The sequence below is a fragment of the Salarias fasciatus genome, assembly GCF_902148845.1.
Source record: "Salarias fasciatus chromosome 23 unlocalized genomic scaffold, fSalaFa1.1 super_scaffold_20, whole genome shotgun sequence".
In the NCBI taxonomy this organism is placed as follows: domain Eukaryota; kingdom Metazoa; phylum Chordata; class Actinopteri; order Blenniiformes; family Blenniidae; genus Salarias; species Salarias fasciatus.
This window is the reverse complement of record NW_021941230.1, coordinates 14,123,460-14,139,986: the sequence shown is the minus strand read 5'-3', so window position 1 is coordinate 14,139,986 and position 16,527 is coordinate 14,123,460. Positions and strand designations below refer to the sequence as shown.

Sequence of the window (16,527 nt, the reverse complement as noted above, 5' to 3'; positions counted from 1 at the left end):
AGGGGCCAAGAAATGTCTCACTTCTGAAGAAGAAACCTGATTCCAAGTTCCTTCTTCGGTCTCACTCAGAGAAATAACGCCACTCCACCAGAGATTTTAAATTTTCACAGGATTTTTATTCACTCAAAGGATTACAGGTTATAATTCAAAACTGGCAAAAAAAAAGTAAAATACCAAAAAAATGAAGAAAACAAAGAACTGATTTTGCGTTGGTTCTTCCATGTCTCAAATTTCAGGCACGTATTATTTTAATATGGTCACTTTATGTGAGCGGTTTTTAGATTTTGCCGCTCATAATAATCTGTTTTTAGTCTAAATTTGGTGACATCAACCTCAGAGGTCAACTCTCTCCAAATTTCAGGTCAGGGTTCGTTTTTTTTCTCTGCCAATTCAGAAAGGGAAAGCGAGAGCGCCACCCACTGGAAAACAGGGTCTACTTAAACACTCCGGTCCCATGGACATGTCCTCTGATGCTGTTTTGTTACCAAGGAAACCAACCACAGCCTCAGTTCTCAACAAAGAGAGAAAGGAGACAGAAGAAAAACAAAACATGCAGGCAGTGAGATCCACACGAGTTCTTCAGGCCCAGATCGAACCACTCAGGACCAAATACAAACTGGTCCGGTTCCATACGGTTCAACACCTGCTGCAAACCACATCCTGCCTCACCTTGGTGCAGAACAAGCTAATAAATTGAATTACAATCACAAAAATATCTCCTCAGTTAAACACAGTCAGCCTGAGCGGAGCAGATGATAATATATGATGAAATGAGCATCCATGATATGACTGAAAAACATCAAAGAAAAAGGAGTAAAAAGGGTAAAAAGGAGATTAAAAAAGGACATCCACTGTGGTCCAGTCTACGGCAAAACAACGCTCTTTTTTTCACCACGGTCCACAAAAGGAAAAGGAACCTTGTTCCACTGTCTGTGGGAACGTGATGAGATTCATCATTGTTGTAAGAAGCTCATATAAACCATCTGGTCTTCACAGCAGGAAGGTTCAAAGGACCGACTTCATCCCTCCACTGCACTCTGCTCAGCGTCCGCCCGGTCTGCCGGTCTGCCGGTCTGCCCCCTGCTGGCCTGCAGAGACATGACGACACACAGGAGTGAGGAGAGTCTGGCTCCACCCAGAGCTCCAGAGCATCAGCAGAGAGGTGAACAGTACCTTACAGTACAGCCACAGCGCCCCCTGCAGCAGCAGGAGAGACAGCGGCACCACCACCCATCTGATGATCACAGCTGTTGGATCTGAACACACAGAGAACAATCAGCGTCTGTCTGAGGACTGCTGGGAGTGAGACCATCAGAGTCCATCCATCTGGGCTCCATCACTGCTCCATCCCTCCCGAAGGACCCAGAGATACTTAAACTCCTCCACCTGGGGAAGGTGCCCCCCCGGCCCCACCTGGAGAGGACATGATGGCCTCCACCCCTACAGGTTCCCTCCACCTTCCCAGACAAAACTGATCTGAAACAAAACTGTAAAACCCACATATGTTCTCTGGGAGGGTGGAGTAAAGCAGGAATCAGCTTCTTCTTACCGAACACAGACAGAGACAGCAGGCGGCTCTCTGACCAGAAGTTGTGTCCAAAAACATGGAGGTGATAAACACAGCTGTAGTTTCCCCAGTGGGCGGGCTCTGCGGCAGGAAACAGGAAGTGTGCAGAGTGATTGACAGCCGGCTGGGTGGAGTTGTAGGAGGTGTTGGAGGAGGTGAAGGTGAGCTGGAAGGAGCCTCCTGGGTACTGTGGCTGGATGGAGCAGCTGATGGTGAAGGTGGAGCCCCAGATCACCTGGAGCCCCTGCTGCTGGGCCTCAGAGACCCCGAGGATGGAGGACGAGGACACGGAGATGACTGGATGGAGCAGCAGGTCTGACACACACACACACACGCGCGCGCACGCACACACACACACACACACACACACACACACACACACACACACACACACACACACACACACACACACACACAGGTCATTAACAGAACTGTAACTCTGACTGTGGTGAGTGAGGAACACACCACTGATGAACTTACCTGAGCAGGAGAGATTACTGCTGAAGTTATCTTCATAGAAATATGAACACTTCATGAAATCAGATCCAGACTGAAAGCAACTGTTGCTGATCACCATTGTAAGTGTGGAGTTGACTGAATCTATCCGATCTGCAGACACGGCAGAGCCGCAGTGAAGATGTGAACAAAAAACAGCTGCTTTCTCCAAAGACCACTCATCGATAGCTGCTGGTCTCCAAACTCCAGACCTTCTGATCTGCAAAGAACCTGCACAGCGACTGTTTTCTCCCACCAGCCTGACTTCAGGAAACCCTGAACGAAGAGAAGAGAGAGAGGATGGAGTGAGTGTGAAGAGAAGAGGAGTGGAAGCTGCAGCTCCTCTTCTACCTGAGCAGGTGAGTCCAGCAGCTTTACCAGGTGAGCAGCTGATTCTAGCCGAGCCTGAGCTTCTACAGTCCAGCAGAGCAGACTCATGGCCTCCACACTGGAACTCTGGGCTCCACCTGGGAGTATGCACGTCTCCATAGAGCGCCCCCTGCAGGACTGAAGGAACCCCACAGCCCAGCTGCCGACACACCACCTGTGCATCCTGCAGGTCCAGGTCTGCTTCACACACTGATGACCAGGTCTCTTCAGACAGGTTAGTCTTCACCTGCAGTCTGCCTGAACAACGACTGGATCCATTCAGCAGTCGCACCGAGTCTAAACACCAGGGTTGGGGAGGAACGCAGTACATGTGACACAGTTACGTTAATAGGATACAAAAGAAATGTAACTGTAATCCTTTACTGTTCATAAAACATTTGTAATCTCATTACAGGTATATCTGATAAAAGCATGGATAACTGAGTGGGATTACATTTGAAAACTAGAAATTTGCACTCAGAGAGCGCAGACCTCCACCACAGCTCAAATCAGTCACCAATAACCGTAAGAACACCATATATAATCGCACAACATTGTGATTGGGGGGGGTGTGATCGGAGCAGAGCGCTGCAGCGTGCGGTGCCTCTCTCTGTCGCCCTGTCGCCCTCTCTCCGTCGGTTGTGTTTGTGTGTGTGTGTTTGTGTGTGTGTGTTTATTTGAAAAGGAAAACCGAAAAGTGACATAATTCATGTTATTTTACTTCATTTCAATTCGAAAATTGACTGGATTCTGTCGTATTTTCCATTCTAGACTACCTGTGTGGTGCGATCTGCTCTGTCCAGCTTTACAACTGGCGGTGCACGGCGCACGGCTCGTGGAGAAAATAGAGAGGAGCAGAGCGGCCGCGGTCCACGGCGCGAGCCGCTACGGACGCCGCAGTCCCCCGCGTGTCCTGTATGAACCGTCAGATCGGTTAACAGTTGCGCCGATCTGACAGTCAGTGTGCAGCGCTTCCCACTTCCGCGTCGGAGATGGTGCGTCCTGTGTGAACCAGGCGTTTGTCGCCCCCTGTCGGCGGGCCTGCCCAACCATGTGAAAGACTCCCTGTCTATCAATGATAAAGAATCCTTTAAAAAATTCCTGGATCCAGACGGTGATCCGGATCATCACCAAAATTTAATCAATTCTAAGTTAGCCCAAGACCCACCTTTCCACAAAGTTTCATTGCAATCCGTCAATTACTTTTTCCGGGATCTTGCTAACAAACCAAACAACAAACCAACCAACAAACCAACCAACCAACCAACCAACCAACCAACCAACCAACAAACCAACATGATTACATAACCTCCTGGCGGAGGTAAAAATCAGATTGAATATTCCAGACATGTGAGCTGTCCAGACTTTACAGCACAAACCATAACACTGCCATAGATATATGAAGAGCAGTGATGGGAAGAGCGACATTAAAATAAACCTCGTAACTATTTTTAGTCACAAGTAATCTAACTAGTGACTTTTCCCAGCGTTACACGTTACCATTACTGACAATGAAATTCTGTGTTTCTGTTCCTATAATTCACCCTTTCAGCTGTTTTTTCCTCCTCCAGAGTCCAGTGGAGTTTGTTTCCAGAAAGAAGGAACCTCATTGATCCAAAGTGCGTCACGTGACATGACAGAGATACAGCCACAGAGAGCCCTGATCATTCAAAGGCTTTTAAACTCAATGGAAGTTCAGACCTCTACTGACATATATCCATGTCAGTAGCTGTGGAAATGCGACCTACAGAGACGAATCAGATTTGATGGTGTCTCAAATTATCACACAGTAACATTTCAACCATTTAGATTAATGGAGTTCTTCTTGTTTGTAGTTTAGTCTCTCAAGTGTCCATTTATTTCATGAATCAGATGTTCAGTTTTGTAATAAATAACTGAATATGCATCTTCTACAATTCTACAATTTCATTCAGCAGACACTTTTTTCCAAAGCGACGTACAACACAAGCAAGAATACAGACATAAGAAAGAAAGAAACCGTTAGTAAATGCTTCAATTGCTTCTTAACGTTCCATTCACAGGGATCCAGATTCTCTGAAGTATTTAAACAACTTTTTTCTTGCGAAAGTAACAAGAGTGATTTTGCCAAGTAATTAGAAATATTACAACTTAGTTACTTTCTTGAAGGAGTTACTAGTAACTATAACTAGTTATTTTTTAAAAGTATTTTGCCCAACACTGATGAAGAGTGGACTCTTGGCCCGGACTGCATTTGAACTGACTGTTCTTCCTGGTGGCCACCAGGGGGCGCAGGAAACCAAAGGAGCACAGCAGTGAATGTATGAAGAGCAGCTGCTTCCAGCTGATCCAGCTCCTGTACAGTTCACCTGTATGGAGCACAGCTCCTCCTTCAGGGACTGCTTCCTGGACGCTTGCCCACACTGACCACAGCAACAACCGCTGCTGGGAGCAACTGAGGCTGAGCACAGAGCTCAGCAGGTAATCACATTACTCAGAGTATTGAGTGTTTGTGGAGAGTGAGCGTTGTCAGAACACTGAGTGGATGACACACTGTGTTTGTCCTCGTCTTTATTTCTGTTTACTGGTCTTAAACTAATTTAAACTACTCTGCTACATAACTTAGTCTTCACTGTTTCAGTAGTTAGAGGAAGTTACTGACTACATTTTTTGACAGGTAACTTGTAACTGTACCGGATTACATTTTTATCGTAACCCTCCAAACCCTGCTGAACACATAACAGAACGTCAACCAAGGGAAACAATAGAACCTCAAAAGAAATAGTGGAAGCTCAGAGAAATCAAGATAACCTCACAGGAAACAATCGAACCTCTGAAGTATAGAACCTCATTCAAAACATCCGAATCCCAGAGGAAACAACAGGAACTCAGACGAATCAGTAAAACCTCAGAACAAACAATTGAACCTGAAAGAAACAGTAGAAGCTTGAAGCAAACAGTTAAAACATCGAGGAAAAAGTAGAACCTCAGAGAAAACAGAAGCCCAGAAGAAACTCAGAGGAAACAGTAGAAACTCAGCTCAGCTCCAGCAGTTGAGGGATTTTCATCCTCAGATCTTTGTGGATTTGAGGTTTTTTGCTGACAACATGATTTTGTTGGAGACCAATCAGCTGATCTCTGGTTTGAGTAACAAACTGAAGCAGAGAAGCAGCAGGAAATTAATCTGCTGTTAAACCAGGAAGGAAAGATTCATTTTTTAAAGTCAGCAAAACATACCTGAGCAGGTGAGTTTCATGGTGTCAGAGAAGACCCATGATGACACACAGCTCCACAGATCAGATCCAGATTGAAAACATCCTGAGTCGATTCTCCATACAGATTGAACTGACACATAACTTGCTTGCACAGAAACAGCGGAGCCACAGTTCAGATGTTCACAGATGAGAGCTGCTGTCTTCATGGTGAAGCCATACTTCTCCACAGGTCTCTGGTCACCAAGATATTTCAGCTCCAGACTTCCTGCACAGCGACTGGCTCCTCCCACCAACCTGATCTCATCGACCTCTGAACCCAGAGCAGAGAGAGAAGAGAGAGAGGATGGAGTGAGTGTGAAGAGAAGAGGAGTGGAAGCTGCAGCTCCTCTTCTACCTGAGCAGGTGAGTCCAGCAGCTTTACCAGGTGAGCAGCTGCTTCTAGCCGAGCCTGAGCTTCTACAGTCCAGCAGAGCAGACTCATGGCCTCCACACTGGAACTCTGGGCTCCACCTTGGAGTCTGCACGTCTCCATAGACCGCCCCCTGCAGGACTGAAGGAGCCCCGCAGCCCAGCTCCCGGCACACCACCTGTGCATCCTGCAGGTCCAGGTCTGCTTCACACACTGAGGACCAGGTCTGGTCAGACGGGTTAGTCTTCACCTGCAGTCTGCCTGAACAACGACTGGATCCATTCAGAAGCCGCACCGAGTCTAAACACCAGGGTTGGGGAGGAACGCAGTACATGTGACACAGTTACGTTAATAGGATACAAAAGAAGTGTAACTGTAATCCTTTACCGTACATAAAACATTTGTAATCTTATTACAGGTATATCTGATATAAACATCGATTACTGATCAGGATTACACTTGAAAATCAGATTGAATATTCCAGACATATGAGCTGTCCAGACTTTACAGCACAAACCATGACACTACCATAGAGATATGAAGAGAAGAACCATAGATATACAGCGAGCAGTGATGAGAGTAACTGTTAGTTTGTTTCCACTGGTTTGGTTCATTTCTTCAAACAGAAATGACCTTTTCAAAAGTCTAAGCTCATTTGGCAAAACAGTCTGACAGTTCTGCACAACACCAGATTAATGTAGCATTTCCTGTTTGTAACTTTTTCGGTCAAGTGTTCATGTATTTCATGAATCATATATTTAGTTTTTTAATAAATAACTGAACATGCACCTTAAAGTTCCAGTAAGAAGGGATCCACATTCTTTGACACATTTAAAGGTGCATTAAGGAGTTTAAAGCATTTAAAGTATTTATTTTCCACATAAATGTGCTACAAATATTCAATAATGTGTAGAATGTCCCTGACATATTCATTGCAAGAACCGCTAACAGCGCTAACTTGTCACTTGAATAGTTGCAGTGTCAGTCCGACAATTTGTGTTTCTTGGGGAGAATTTGAGAGGATGTGACGTAATGCGCCTCCCGCTGGCCTGACTTCCTTAGCTTTCGTTCTGTCTGCCATTCCTCCGCCAGATGCTTAGCGAGCAACAACTGAGCAGGATGAGGATGGATCTTCCAGAAAGAAAGAAAAGACCGGCTTCTGGCACTGCCGCAGCTCCAGCACAGACCCCACCAGGCAGAAGAACCTTAAAGGTTATGTTGTGGATTTTTATTTAAAAAGTATCCTAGGTCAGTTGCGATGCAAAGGAAAAACCCCCAAACATATATTCCAGAAAAAAAATAAAATCTTCAGTTATATCCACTCTTGGTTCTCGAAGTCTTCATTCGTAGTTCTCCTCGGAACAATCAGGCAGAGTCGCAGTCAGAATGCAAAAAGAGGACTTTATTTCCAAAACCCCCGGCAGTCAGGTAGACCAAAAAAACTGACGCGCAGACCGCTTTCCACTCCATCTATTTGTACTATTTCCTGGGAGTACATTGCATCTCATATGACTTTTCGTCAAGACTACACAAATGCTATAAACCACTCCGTAACCCTCCATTGTGGTTGTACACATCTAAAAGCACAATTGTGAACCTGTCATTTGCCTCTCTTCCCCCCTCCCTACAAAGGTGAATGTCCGTGACCCCTTCGGAGGCCTTATCAGCCTCCATCAATTCTCCATCCATTCTCCATCCATCCTTCCCAAATGCCAGATGTTGTGCAACAATTCACATAGTGTCACATTCCTTGTCAAATGAGCCTCATTTGTGCAAGAGGTAACCAGAGAGGCAAATGACCTGTAGTCTTAGCTTTAGAAAAAAACAGACTGTCCAGCTGCCAAGAGGCTGCCGTAAAAATGAAAAATGGCAGGCAGGCAAACCTGAAAGAATACATTGTCTTTTCCACACCTGTGTACACAAGCACACTATATCTAACAGAGACATGCATAGTATGAATAATACTAAATAACATAGGATAATGAATACTAGATACACATAATATGAAGAATACAGTACTGCAACAGTGACTGCAGCTCTGCTAAAAGAGCGAGGAAGGAGGCTGACCAAAAGTTAAATATAACTTTCCTGACTTCAGTTGAAGCCATTCTTGTGAATCGATCACCTCTTCTGCGTGCCAAGGCTGCTAATGCAGTTTTATTCCCCTCTTCCGTGCACGTACATGGACGCAAGCCACAGGCACAAGCGTTTCACTAAGCTGCAGTTATGCCCCAAGGCCTGCAGGGGCCGCTGTTTCACATGAAACGTGCAAACTCCTTAATGCACTTTTAAACACAGTTGTTTTCTAAAGTAATGCAAGTTATTTTACCAAGTAATTAGTTATTTTCAAAATATTATAACTTGGTTACTTTGTTGAAGGAGTAACTAGTAACTGTAACAACTGACTTTTTAAAAGTAACTTTCCCATTTGATATCCTACTTTACAATGCAGGACTGTGCTGTGCTCTGTGTACAAGTTGAAAATGTGCTGGTTGTTGTTTTGGTGGAGTGTTGATGTACAATGTACACACTTTTTGATTAAGATGTGGTGCTTGATTGTTCAAAAACAAACAAACAAAAAAAAGAACAACTTGCCCAACACTGATGAAGAGTGGACTCTTGGTCTGGACTGCATTTGAACTGACTGTTCTTCCTGGTTGGCCACCAGGGGGCGCAGGAAACCAAAGGAGCACAGCAGTGAATGTATGAAGAGCAGCTGCTTCCAGCTGATCCAGCTCCTGTACAGTTCACCTGTATGGAGCACAGCTCCTCCTTCAGGGACTGCTTCCTGGACGCTTGTCCACACTGACCACAGCAACAACCGCTGCTGGGAGCAACTGAGGCTGAGCACAGAGCTCAGCAGGTAATCACATTACTTAGAGTATTGTTTGTGGAGAGTAAGAGTTGTCAGAACACTGAGTGGATGACACACTTTTTCATCCTTGTCTTTATTTCTGTTTACTGGTCTAAAACTAATTTAAACTACTCTGCTACATAACTTTGTCTTCGCTGTTTCAGTAGGTAGAGGAAGTTACCAACTACTTCTTTTTGACAGGTAACTTGTTACTGTACCAGATTACATTTTTAACATAACCCTCCAAACCCTGCTGAACACAGAACGTCAACAAGGGGAAACAGTAAAACCTCAGACAAAACAGCAGAAGCCCAGAGGAAACAATAGAAACTCAGACGAAACAGGAAAACCTCACAAGAAACAATATAACCTCAAAGAAATAGTAGAAGTTCGAAGGAAACAGTCAAAACACAGAGCAAACGGCAGAACTCAGATCAGCTCCAGCAGTTGAGGGATTTTCATCCTCAGATCTTTGTGGATTTGAGGATTTTTTCTGACAACATGATTTTGTCGGAGACCAATCAGCTGATCTCTGGTTTGAGGAACAAACTGAAGCAGCAGAGAAGCAGCAGGAAATTAATCTGCTGTTAAACCAGGAAGGAAAGATTCATTTTTTAAAGTCAACAAAACATACCTGAGCAGGTGAGTTTCAGGGTGAGAGAGAATCTCGTTGGTGACACACAGCTCCACAGATCAGATCCAGATTGAACACAATGTGAGTCGATTCTCCACATAGATTGATGTGACACAGCAGTTGGTTGCACAGAAACAGCAGAGCCACAGTTCAGATGTTCACAGATGAGAGCTGCTGTCTTCAGGGTGAAGCCACCGTCCCTCACAGGTCTCTGTTCACCAAGATATTTCAGCTCCAGACTTCCTGCACAGCGACTGGCTCCTCCCACCAACCTGAACTCATCAACCCCTGAACCTAGAGCAGAGAGAGAAAAGTGAGAGGATGGAGTGAGAGTGAAGAGAAGAGGAGTGGAAGCTGCAGCTCCTCTTCTACCTGAGCAGGTGAGTCCAGCAGCTTTACCAGGTGAGCAGCTGCTTCTAGCTGAGCCTGAGCTTCTACAGTCCAGCAGAGCAGACTCATGGCCTCCACACTGGAACTCTGGGCTCCACCTGGGAGTCTGCACGTCTCCATAGAGCGCCCCCTGCAGGACTGAAGGAGCCCCGCAGCCCAGCTCCCGACACACCACCTGTGCATCCTGCAGGTCCAGGTCTGCTTCACACACTGAGGACCAGGTCTGGTCAGACTGGTTAGTCTTCACCTGCAGTCTGCCTGAACAACGACTGGATCCATTCAGCAGCCGCACCCCGTCTGAACACAGGACAGGAGGTCACTGCAGCTACAGCCTCAAAAAACATCGTACTTACAACCAGAAACACTGTAGCTCCACTCTCAAACACAGGAAAGAAGACACGATCAGAACACAAAACTTGTTTTCACAATAGTTTTTTCCTGACAGTGAAACTGAAGAAAACTGAGATGGAAACATTATTTTGTGTGCATGTGTATATGCACGCACGCACACACACACACACACACACACACACACACACACACACACACACACACACACACACACACACACACACACACACTTTTATTCCTGCATCTGGTCCTCTTGTTGCTTTGAATCTATTCTTTATTTCACTCCTACTGAGTCTTTATTTGATTCTACTTTTGATAAATGAATCTGTTTTTTTAAAGGGACTTAAGGCAAGATTTGTGAAAAACTACACATGCATTTCCAGTTTATTCAATGCTAATGGACCATGAAGCATTAAAAACTTAAACAACAGGCCAATCCGCGTATCTGTCTTTCGCCTTATACAGGCTGTGTGCCACAGAATTTGTTGCTGTTCGGGGTCCGAATTTCCCGCACAGTCGTGGGGATGTGACGTAAATTGACGCTGTATGCGCATTGCCGAACAGGAAGAACATGGCCGCCGTGGACACGGACTCAAACACTGCTCGGGTCAGGGGCGGGCAGTGTTGCCAACTTGGTGACTTTCTCGCTAAATCTGGCGACTTCCAAAGCCTCTTGGCGACTTTTTTTGTCAAAAGCGACTAGCGACAAATTTAGCGACTTTTCTGGTGCTCTGGAGACGTGACAGGACGTCTCCGCTGTTCTCAGCAAGCAGCGGGTGCTGCCGTGAGCCCCTCCCCCGTCCCAAAGCACTCACAGGCGGCCAGTCTCAGCAGCGCTCCCTGCTGCAGTCAGAGCAGAGAGGAGACCCACACCGCTCTGTCCACACTTCAAATGAATCGTGCGTGCGCAAATATGCCGGTCTGTGAATTGAAGCACGAGCGCACCACCCCCCCCCCCCCATACAATCGGATAACTGCATCCACTCAAAGCCCACAAAAAACACCACGAAGAAAAAAAGGACTTTATCAGCATTATCTCGTGAGTCAGCCCGAATAAATATTGGATATGCGTTTGATTCATGGAGGGAACTTCAGCTGCATTTGGGAGTGAAAACGGATGCTAACAAAAATCACATAATATGCACTGTGGTCTTGCAGTAAACCGCGACGTAGTAAATAGCATTAGCATCCCTGGTGCAGTGCTGTGAAGACGGACTTGCTGTAAAATGTTTGTGCGCGCTCCCGTGCAGCCTTGGCTGGTGGGTGCAGTTACCCGCAGCGCCTATCGCGGCAGCACTGAGGTACATTTTGTGAAGTTGCCTTAAGTCCCTTTAACTTGACTCCACAGAAACATGACAGCCTGTGTGTCTGAGCTGCTGGTGTATTTGAACAGATGGAAAATAAAAACCTTCAATCTTGACTGACTGATCAATCCTGATTTCATGTTAGAATCTTTCTGTCTGAACTCACCATGTGGAGAACATGCAGTTAATGAAACCTCACTGGTCTTACCTGAGCACCTGAGATTAATGGAAAACCAAGAATCAGAGGACCTGAAGCAATTCTTCAAATCTGACAGAGACTGGGAACAATGACTGTAGACACTCCACACAGATCTCAATGAGGACTCAGATGTTGTATTGAAGGAAATAGCAGAGCCACAGTCCAGACGTTCACAGACTACAGTTGATAACTTCAGGTTCCAGTAGAGGTCGTCCACTGGTCTCCATTCTCCGAGGTGTTTCAGCTCCAGTCCACCTGAACAGCCAGAGCTTCCTCCCACCAACCTGAACTCACCATCAGCCTCTGAGCAAAGAGCACAAAGTCAGCAAGAACAAAGATTCTCTTTCTGTCTTCATCTCTGAGGACTTTCTTTACCAGCTGGACGGTTTCTGTCTTCCAGATGGACTCCTGAGGGGAAACAGAGACAGAGTTCAGGACTCATCAGGTTTCAGTGATTCTCACTTCTCATCATGCAGCTTGAGTTCAGAGTCGACATTCCAGTGAAATATGTTTGATCTGAAGATGAGCTGAAAGTATGAAGAGTCCAGCTCAGGTCAAGAGCATCCAGACTAGGCCAGCAGAGGTCAAAGGTCGAGAATTAGATTCTTTCTAAAAGCAAATCTAACAAACTGAGTCTGACCTGAAGTCTGAAAGTGTGGGACAGAAAACTCCACATTTCAGTTTGGAATTGACACCGAGGCTCCGTTTTCACCGCTTTTCAAGAGGAAACTCATCGTTGTTGTTTGTGTTTGTTGTGGTCAGTCTCCTGAGCATGAGCAGAAGCCCTGTCGACCAGACCATGCTGTGCATGTGCAGCAGCAGAGTTTCCCCAGTCGACCAGGAGACGCCCCGAGCATTTCCACAAAGTCTCCTTTCCTGTCCTCTACCAGGAGACAGAGCCCAGTGTTTTCAACAACTTCCTCCCTGGAAGCCATTTCCAAAAACTGGTGTTTTCAGAGACTCTGAGCATCGTTGTCGTGTAAACAGAAACCTCAAAACACAACTAGACTAGTGTTTTATTCATGAATACAAAACTTTTCTAAAACAAAAACTCCAGAACTATTTGTTTCCTCTTGAAACGTTGTTGTGTAAACGGGACCAGAGAAACTAAATCTGGGAATACGTCTGAAATCCATGACGTGGTTCAGCTCTCAGGCAGGTTTTGGAGTCGCAGCAGGTTCGTTTTGTGCTGGTTTGGGGTTTTTCTCAGGACTGGGATGGCATCGACATGACGATCAGCTGTCTGTCTCTGCAAACTGGTAAATTCCCAAAAGAGATAAAAACGGCTGAAGTCATTCCACTGGACAGAACTGGAGACACCAGATCAATAATTACAGGCCCGTTTCTTTACTCGCACAGTTTTCCAGAATCACAGAAAAAGTTTCCACTGGATGAATCTACTGACAAACACAAGCTGCTGTGTGAAAGTCACCATGGATCCAGATCACAGAGATCCACATCACTGCATTAACAGAGTTCATGGAGAGAACCAGCAGCTCCACACACACAAAGAATGAAGCAGCTCCAGAGTTCACTCATCTGAAAAAAGCATTGGACTCAATAAATCATGAGAAACTGGAGTTCTGCTGTCAGGGGCGTGGCTTCACACTGGAGGAAAAGTTACTGAAGCAAAAGACGACAGTTTGTCAAAACGGGAGATTTTCAGTCTTCATGCTTGGACATTGCTTATGGTGTCCACCAGGGGTCAGTATTGTGACCAAAACTCTTTATTCCAGACATGGCAGCTTTGGCTCATTCCTCACATCACGTTTTGCTTTTGCACAACAGTGGATGCATTTTTCAAAACAATGAGTAGAAAAAAGTAAAACCGAGTAGAAAACCTGCAAAAAATGCGTCATTTGCTCAAAATGGAGATTTCATTCCTCAAAAGCAAGATTTCCTGCTGCTTATCAGAGCACATCAGCCTTCACAGGGCCCAGCGCACGTTCACTCCTTCATCCTGCACAGACTCCATTACCCATACTGCCCTGGGCTTCACCACAGAGGTGCGCATGCCTGCTTCAAGCTGCCTGCAGTGAACATGGCAGTCCAGCCACAGCGTGTGGAACCGGAGCTCTTCAGTTCAGAAAATACAAGGAGAACTCTGCCACGCTCTCCTGGCTCAAAGCTCCAACAAGAAGAGAAGCAGAGTTCATCTGGACTGACGGGACATGAGCAAACCTTCATGTTATCAAACAGCACAGAGCTGGAGGACAGCAGCTGAGGACTGTCCACAAGCAGTGGACACTTGTTCGAAGGAAGAGAAACTGCTGCTGTGATGAGAACAAATGACTGAATGTTGAGGAGGCTGAACTGACTGCTGAGCAACAGGAAACAGTCATGAGAGAAAAGCTCCAAAGCCACTGAGAAAAACTGTCATGAAGGAGGTAAAACCTGTAAAATACTGCAGTTTATCTAGTTTTCTGATGACACAGATAGTTTCCGTCCAGGGAGAATTTAGAGCAGCTCTCAGAGGAAATCAACTCAGAACTGAACACATTCAAGAAGAGCTTTGATTCAAACAAACTCTCAGTAAATTTTGTTGTTTGGAAGTCATGAGGGGAATATAGAGACTCTAAAGTTCTGACAGAAGGTGTAGAAGCAGACAGAGTTCCAGAAATCAAGTTTCTGAGGGTGAAAACCAACAAGAAAATCTGCTGGAAACCTCACATCAGACATTCTGAATCCAAAACATCCACAAGTCTTCAGTCCTCAGCAAAGCAGAATCCTTCCTGAACAGCAAAGCTCTCCAGATGAGATCTTGTTCCCTGATACTGTGGTACTGGAACCACTGCCTGGAGGTTTGGAGCAGCAGCTCCAAATCCTCACTGCAGAAAAGAGCCGTCAGGAGGATCCATGAAGCAGCTTTCAGGACCACACTAATGTCTTCCTTCTAGTTGGTGGAGCACTGAAACTCCCAGATGGAGGAGAATTCCCAGCAGAGAGAGAAGCAGCAGCAGTGAGCAGCAGAGTCCTACCTGAGCTCCACAGCAGCAGCAGCAGCAGCAGCAGCTTCAGCTCCATGTCCAGCCAGACCACGTCTCTCTGAGTCTGATCGGCTCTGTCTCTGGATACGTCTCCAGGTTGAGAAACTTTTGTAACCATGTTGAGCAAAAAGAGATTTCCTGAGAAACGGACTTGTATGATCAGATCTGATAGGAGGCTGCTGTCACACGTCAGGATGTGGTTGTGTTTCCATGACAGAATTAGAGATCTCCTCTCAGATTAAAGCAGTCTCATTCAATCAATCAATCAAACTTTATTTGTAAAGCACTTTTCATATTCATAAAAAACAGCACAAAGTGCTAAACAGTCAAATCTGCCATAAAAAAAAAAGCAAACTGCACCATCAATCAGGGTCGTATGCACAGAAACACACACACAGAGACACACACACTCCCAGTTTGTTTCACAAAAAAGAGGAGACATGGCATGGCACTGAGCATCATGGGAAACACCATTGATTTGTCTCAGTTCTCAGTGTGCCAGGACTCTCTTTTGCATAATTCAGTCTTTTAAATAAATAAAAAGATCAATCAATCACGAAGTGCACGCATGGCTCATGCAGAAACAAACCTGCCTCTACAAACTCATTTTTTCCCTCCTGGTTTGTCACGTTTGTTGAGCTTTCCCTCTCCAGCAGCCAGCAGAGCACGGATGCAGCAAAAGATGTTGTATGTGAGTTCCAGGGCAGCTGGATGGAGTCAGACAGAGAATCTGTCAACAGCTCATGCACACTTCTCTCCTAAAGCTCAGAGCAGTATGGGTAATCAAGTCTCTGCAGGATGAAGTGGTTAACGTGGGCTCGGGACTGTGAAGGCTGATAAGTGGCGGGAACAGCGATTTGAAGGGTTAAAGTTCGGCTGACCAGATCCTGACTCCCCAGATGTGAGACCAAGACTGTGGCTGTGTGGGACGATGTGGGACACCAACGCATTCTTCATGTGTCGAGTCCAAAATAACATTAAAAAAAACATTTCCATGCTGCCGCTCATCTTATAACATTCTAAAGCTTTGCTGTGATGGGGAGTGCTGCCGGTGGCAGCTGGAGGTAAATTTATTTGGTGGGGCGCCTCGTCGTTCTTCAGTTTCATCCAAAACTGTGAGTGTTAACTGAAATACAGAACGTTCATTCCCCACATAGTGATGGAGAATCTAACAGGAGCCTCAAGCTGCAGGCAGCAAACCGCTGGTTGGTTCAATTTAATTTATATTAATCAGCAATTGGTGGAATCAGTACTAAAAACTGCCACACACTGTTTGGCAGATTATTTATAGAAAATGAAGCAAATATATTCTTGGTTTATTATTTTGATTTTTTTTTCTACTTCCTGGTGCCGGGGGAGGAGGGCCCCCTTTGCCCCCGGCCCCCTCTCTTCTCCAGCCACCACTGCATGCTGCACCGTGTGCTGAACGCTGGTTCTTTCAGCTGCTGTTCCCTCCTCTGGGTTTGAATCTTCTTTGGCTTCTGGCAGGAACATGTCCAGAGAACAGGAAGCCTCCTTCTGAGGAACACCTTTCTTGAGAGTCTCACATTCTCAGTGTGAAACGGAAGAAAGACTTCGGCAAGACCTCCAGTTCTCTCTGCTCTGCATTAGTTTGCTGCTGGTTCTCCTCTGAGGTTCCGTCCGTCCCGCGTCCCGGTTGATGGACAAGACCACACAGTGCGGCCAGGACACTCATTTGATGTTAGAAGCCTCGGAACTCTGTACAGGCGCGTACCGGCCCATTGAAACCACTGAATATCTTCACTATATATGT

The 16,527-nt window shown here is 45.8% G+C and overlaps 1 protein-coding gene across 1 annotated transcript in view; it reads right to left on the bottom strand.

The window, feature by feature from the left end:
* LOC115383653 (scavenger receptor cysteine-rich type 1 protein M160-like) overlaps positions 1–15,710 on the bottom strand; it is a 39,777-nt gene extending 24,067 nt beyond the window's left edge. Inside the window, exons 1-7 of the mRNA XM_030085785.1 lie at positions 15,635–15,710; positions 14,745–14,762; positions 12,142–12,174; positions 11,958–12,069; positions 10,160–10,170; positions 6,020–6,334; positions 5,648–5,935 (exon numbers count right to left, since the gene is read on the bottom strand). Of these exons, the coding sequence (XP_029941645.1) occupies positions 5,648–5,935; positions 6,020–6,334; positions 10,160–10,170; positions 11,958–12,069; positions 12,142–12,174; positions 14,745–14,762; positions 15,635–15,710 (853 nt within the window). The remainder of the gene's footprint in view (positions 1–5,647; positions 5,936–6,019; positions 6,335–10,159; positions 10,171–11,957; positions 12,070–12,141; positions 12,175–14,744; positions 14,763–15,634) is intronic.
* Between the last annotated feature and the right edge of the window lie 817 nt (positions 15,711–16,527).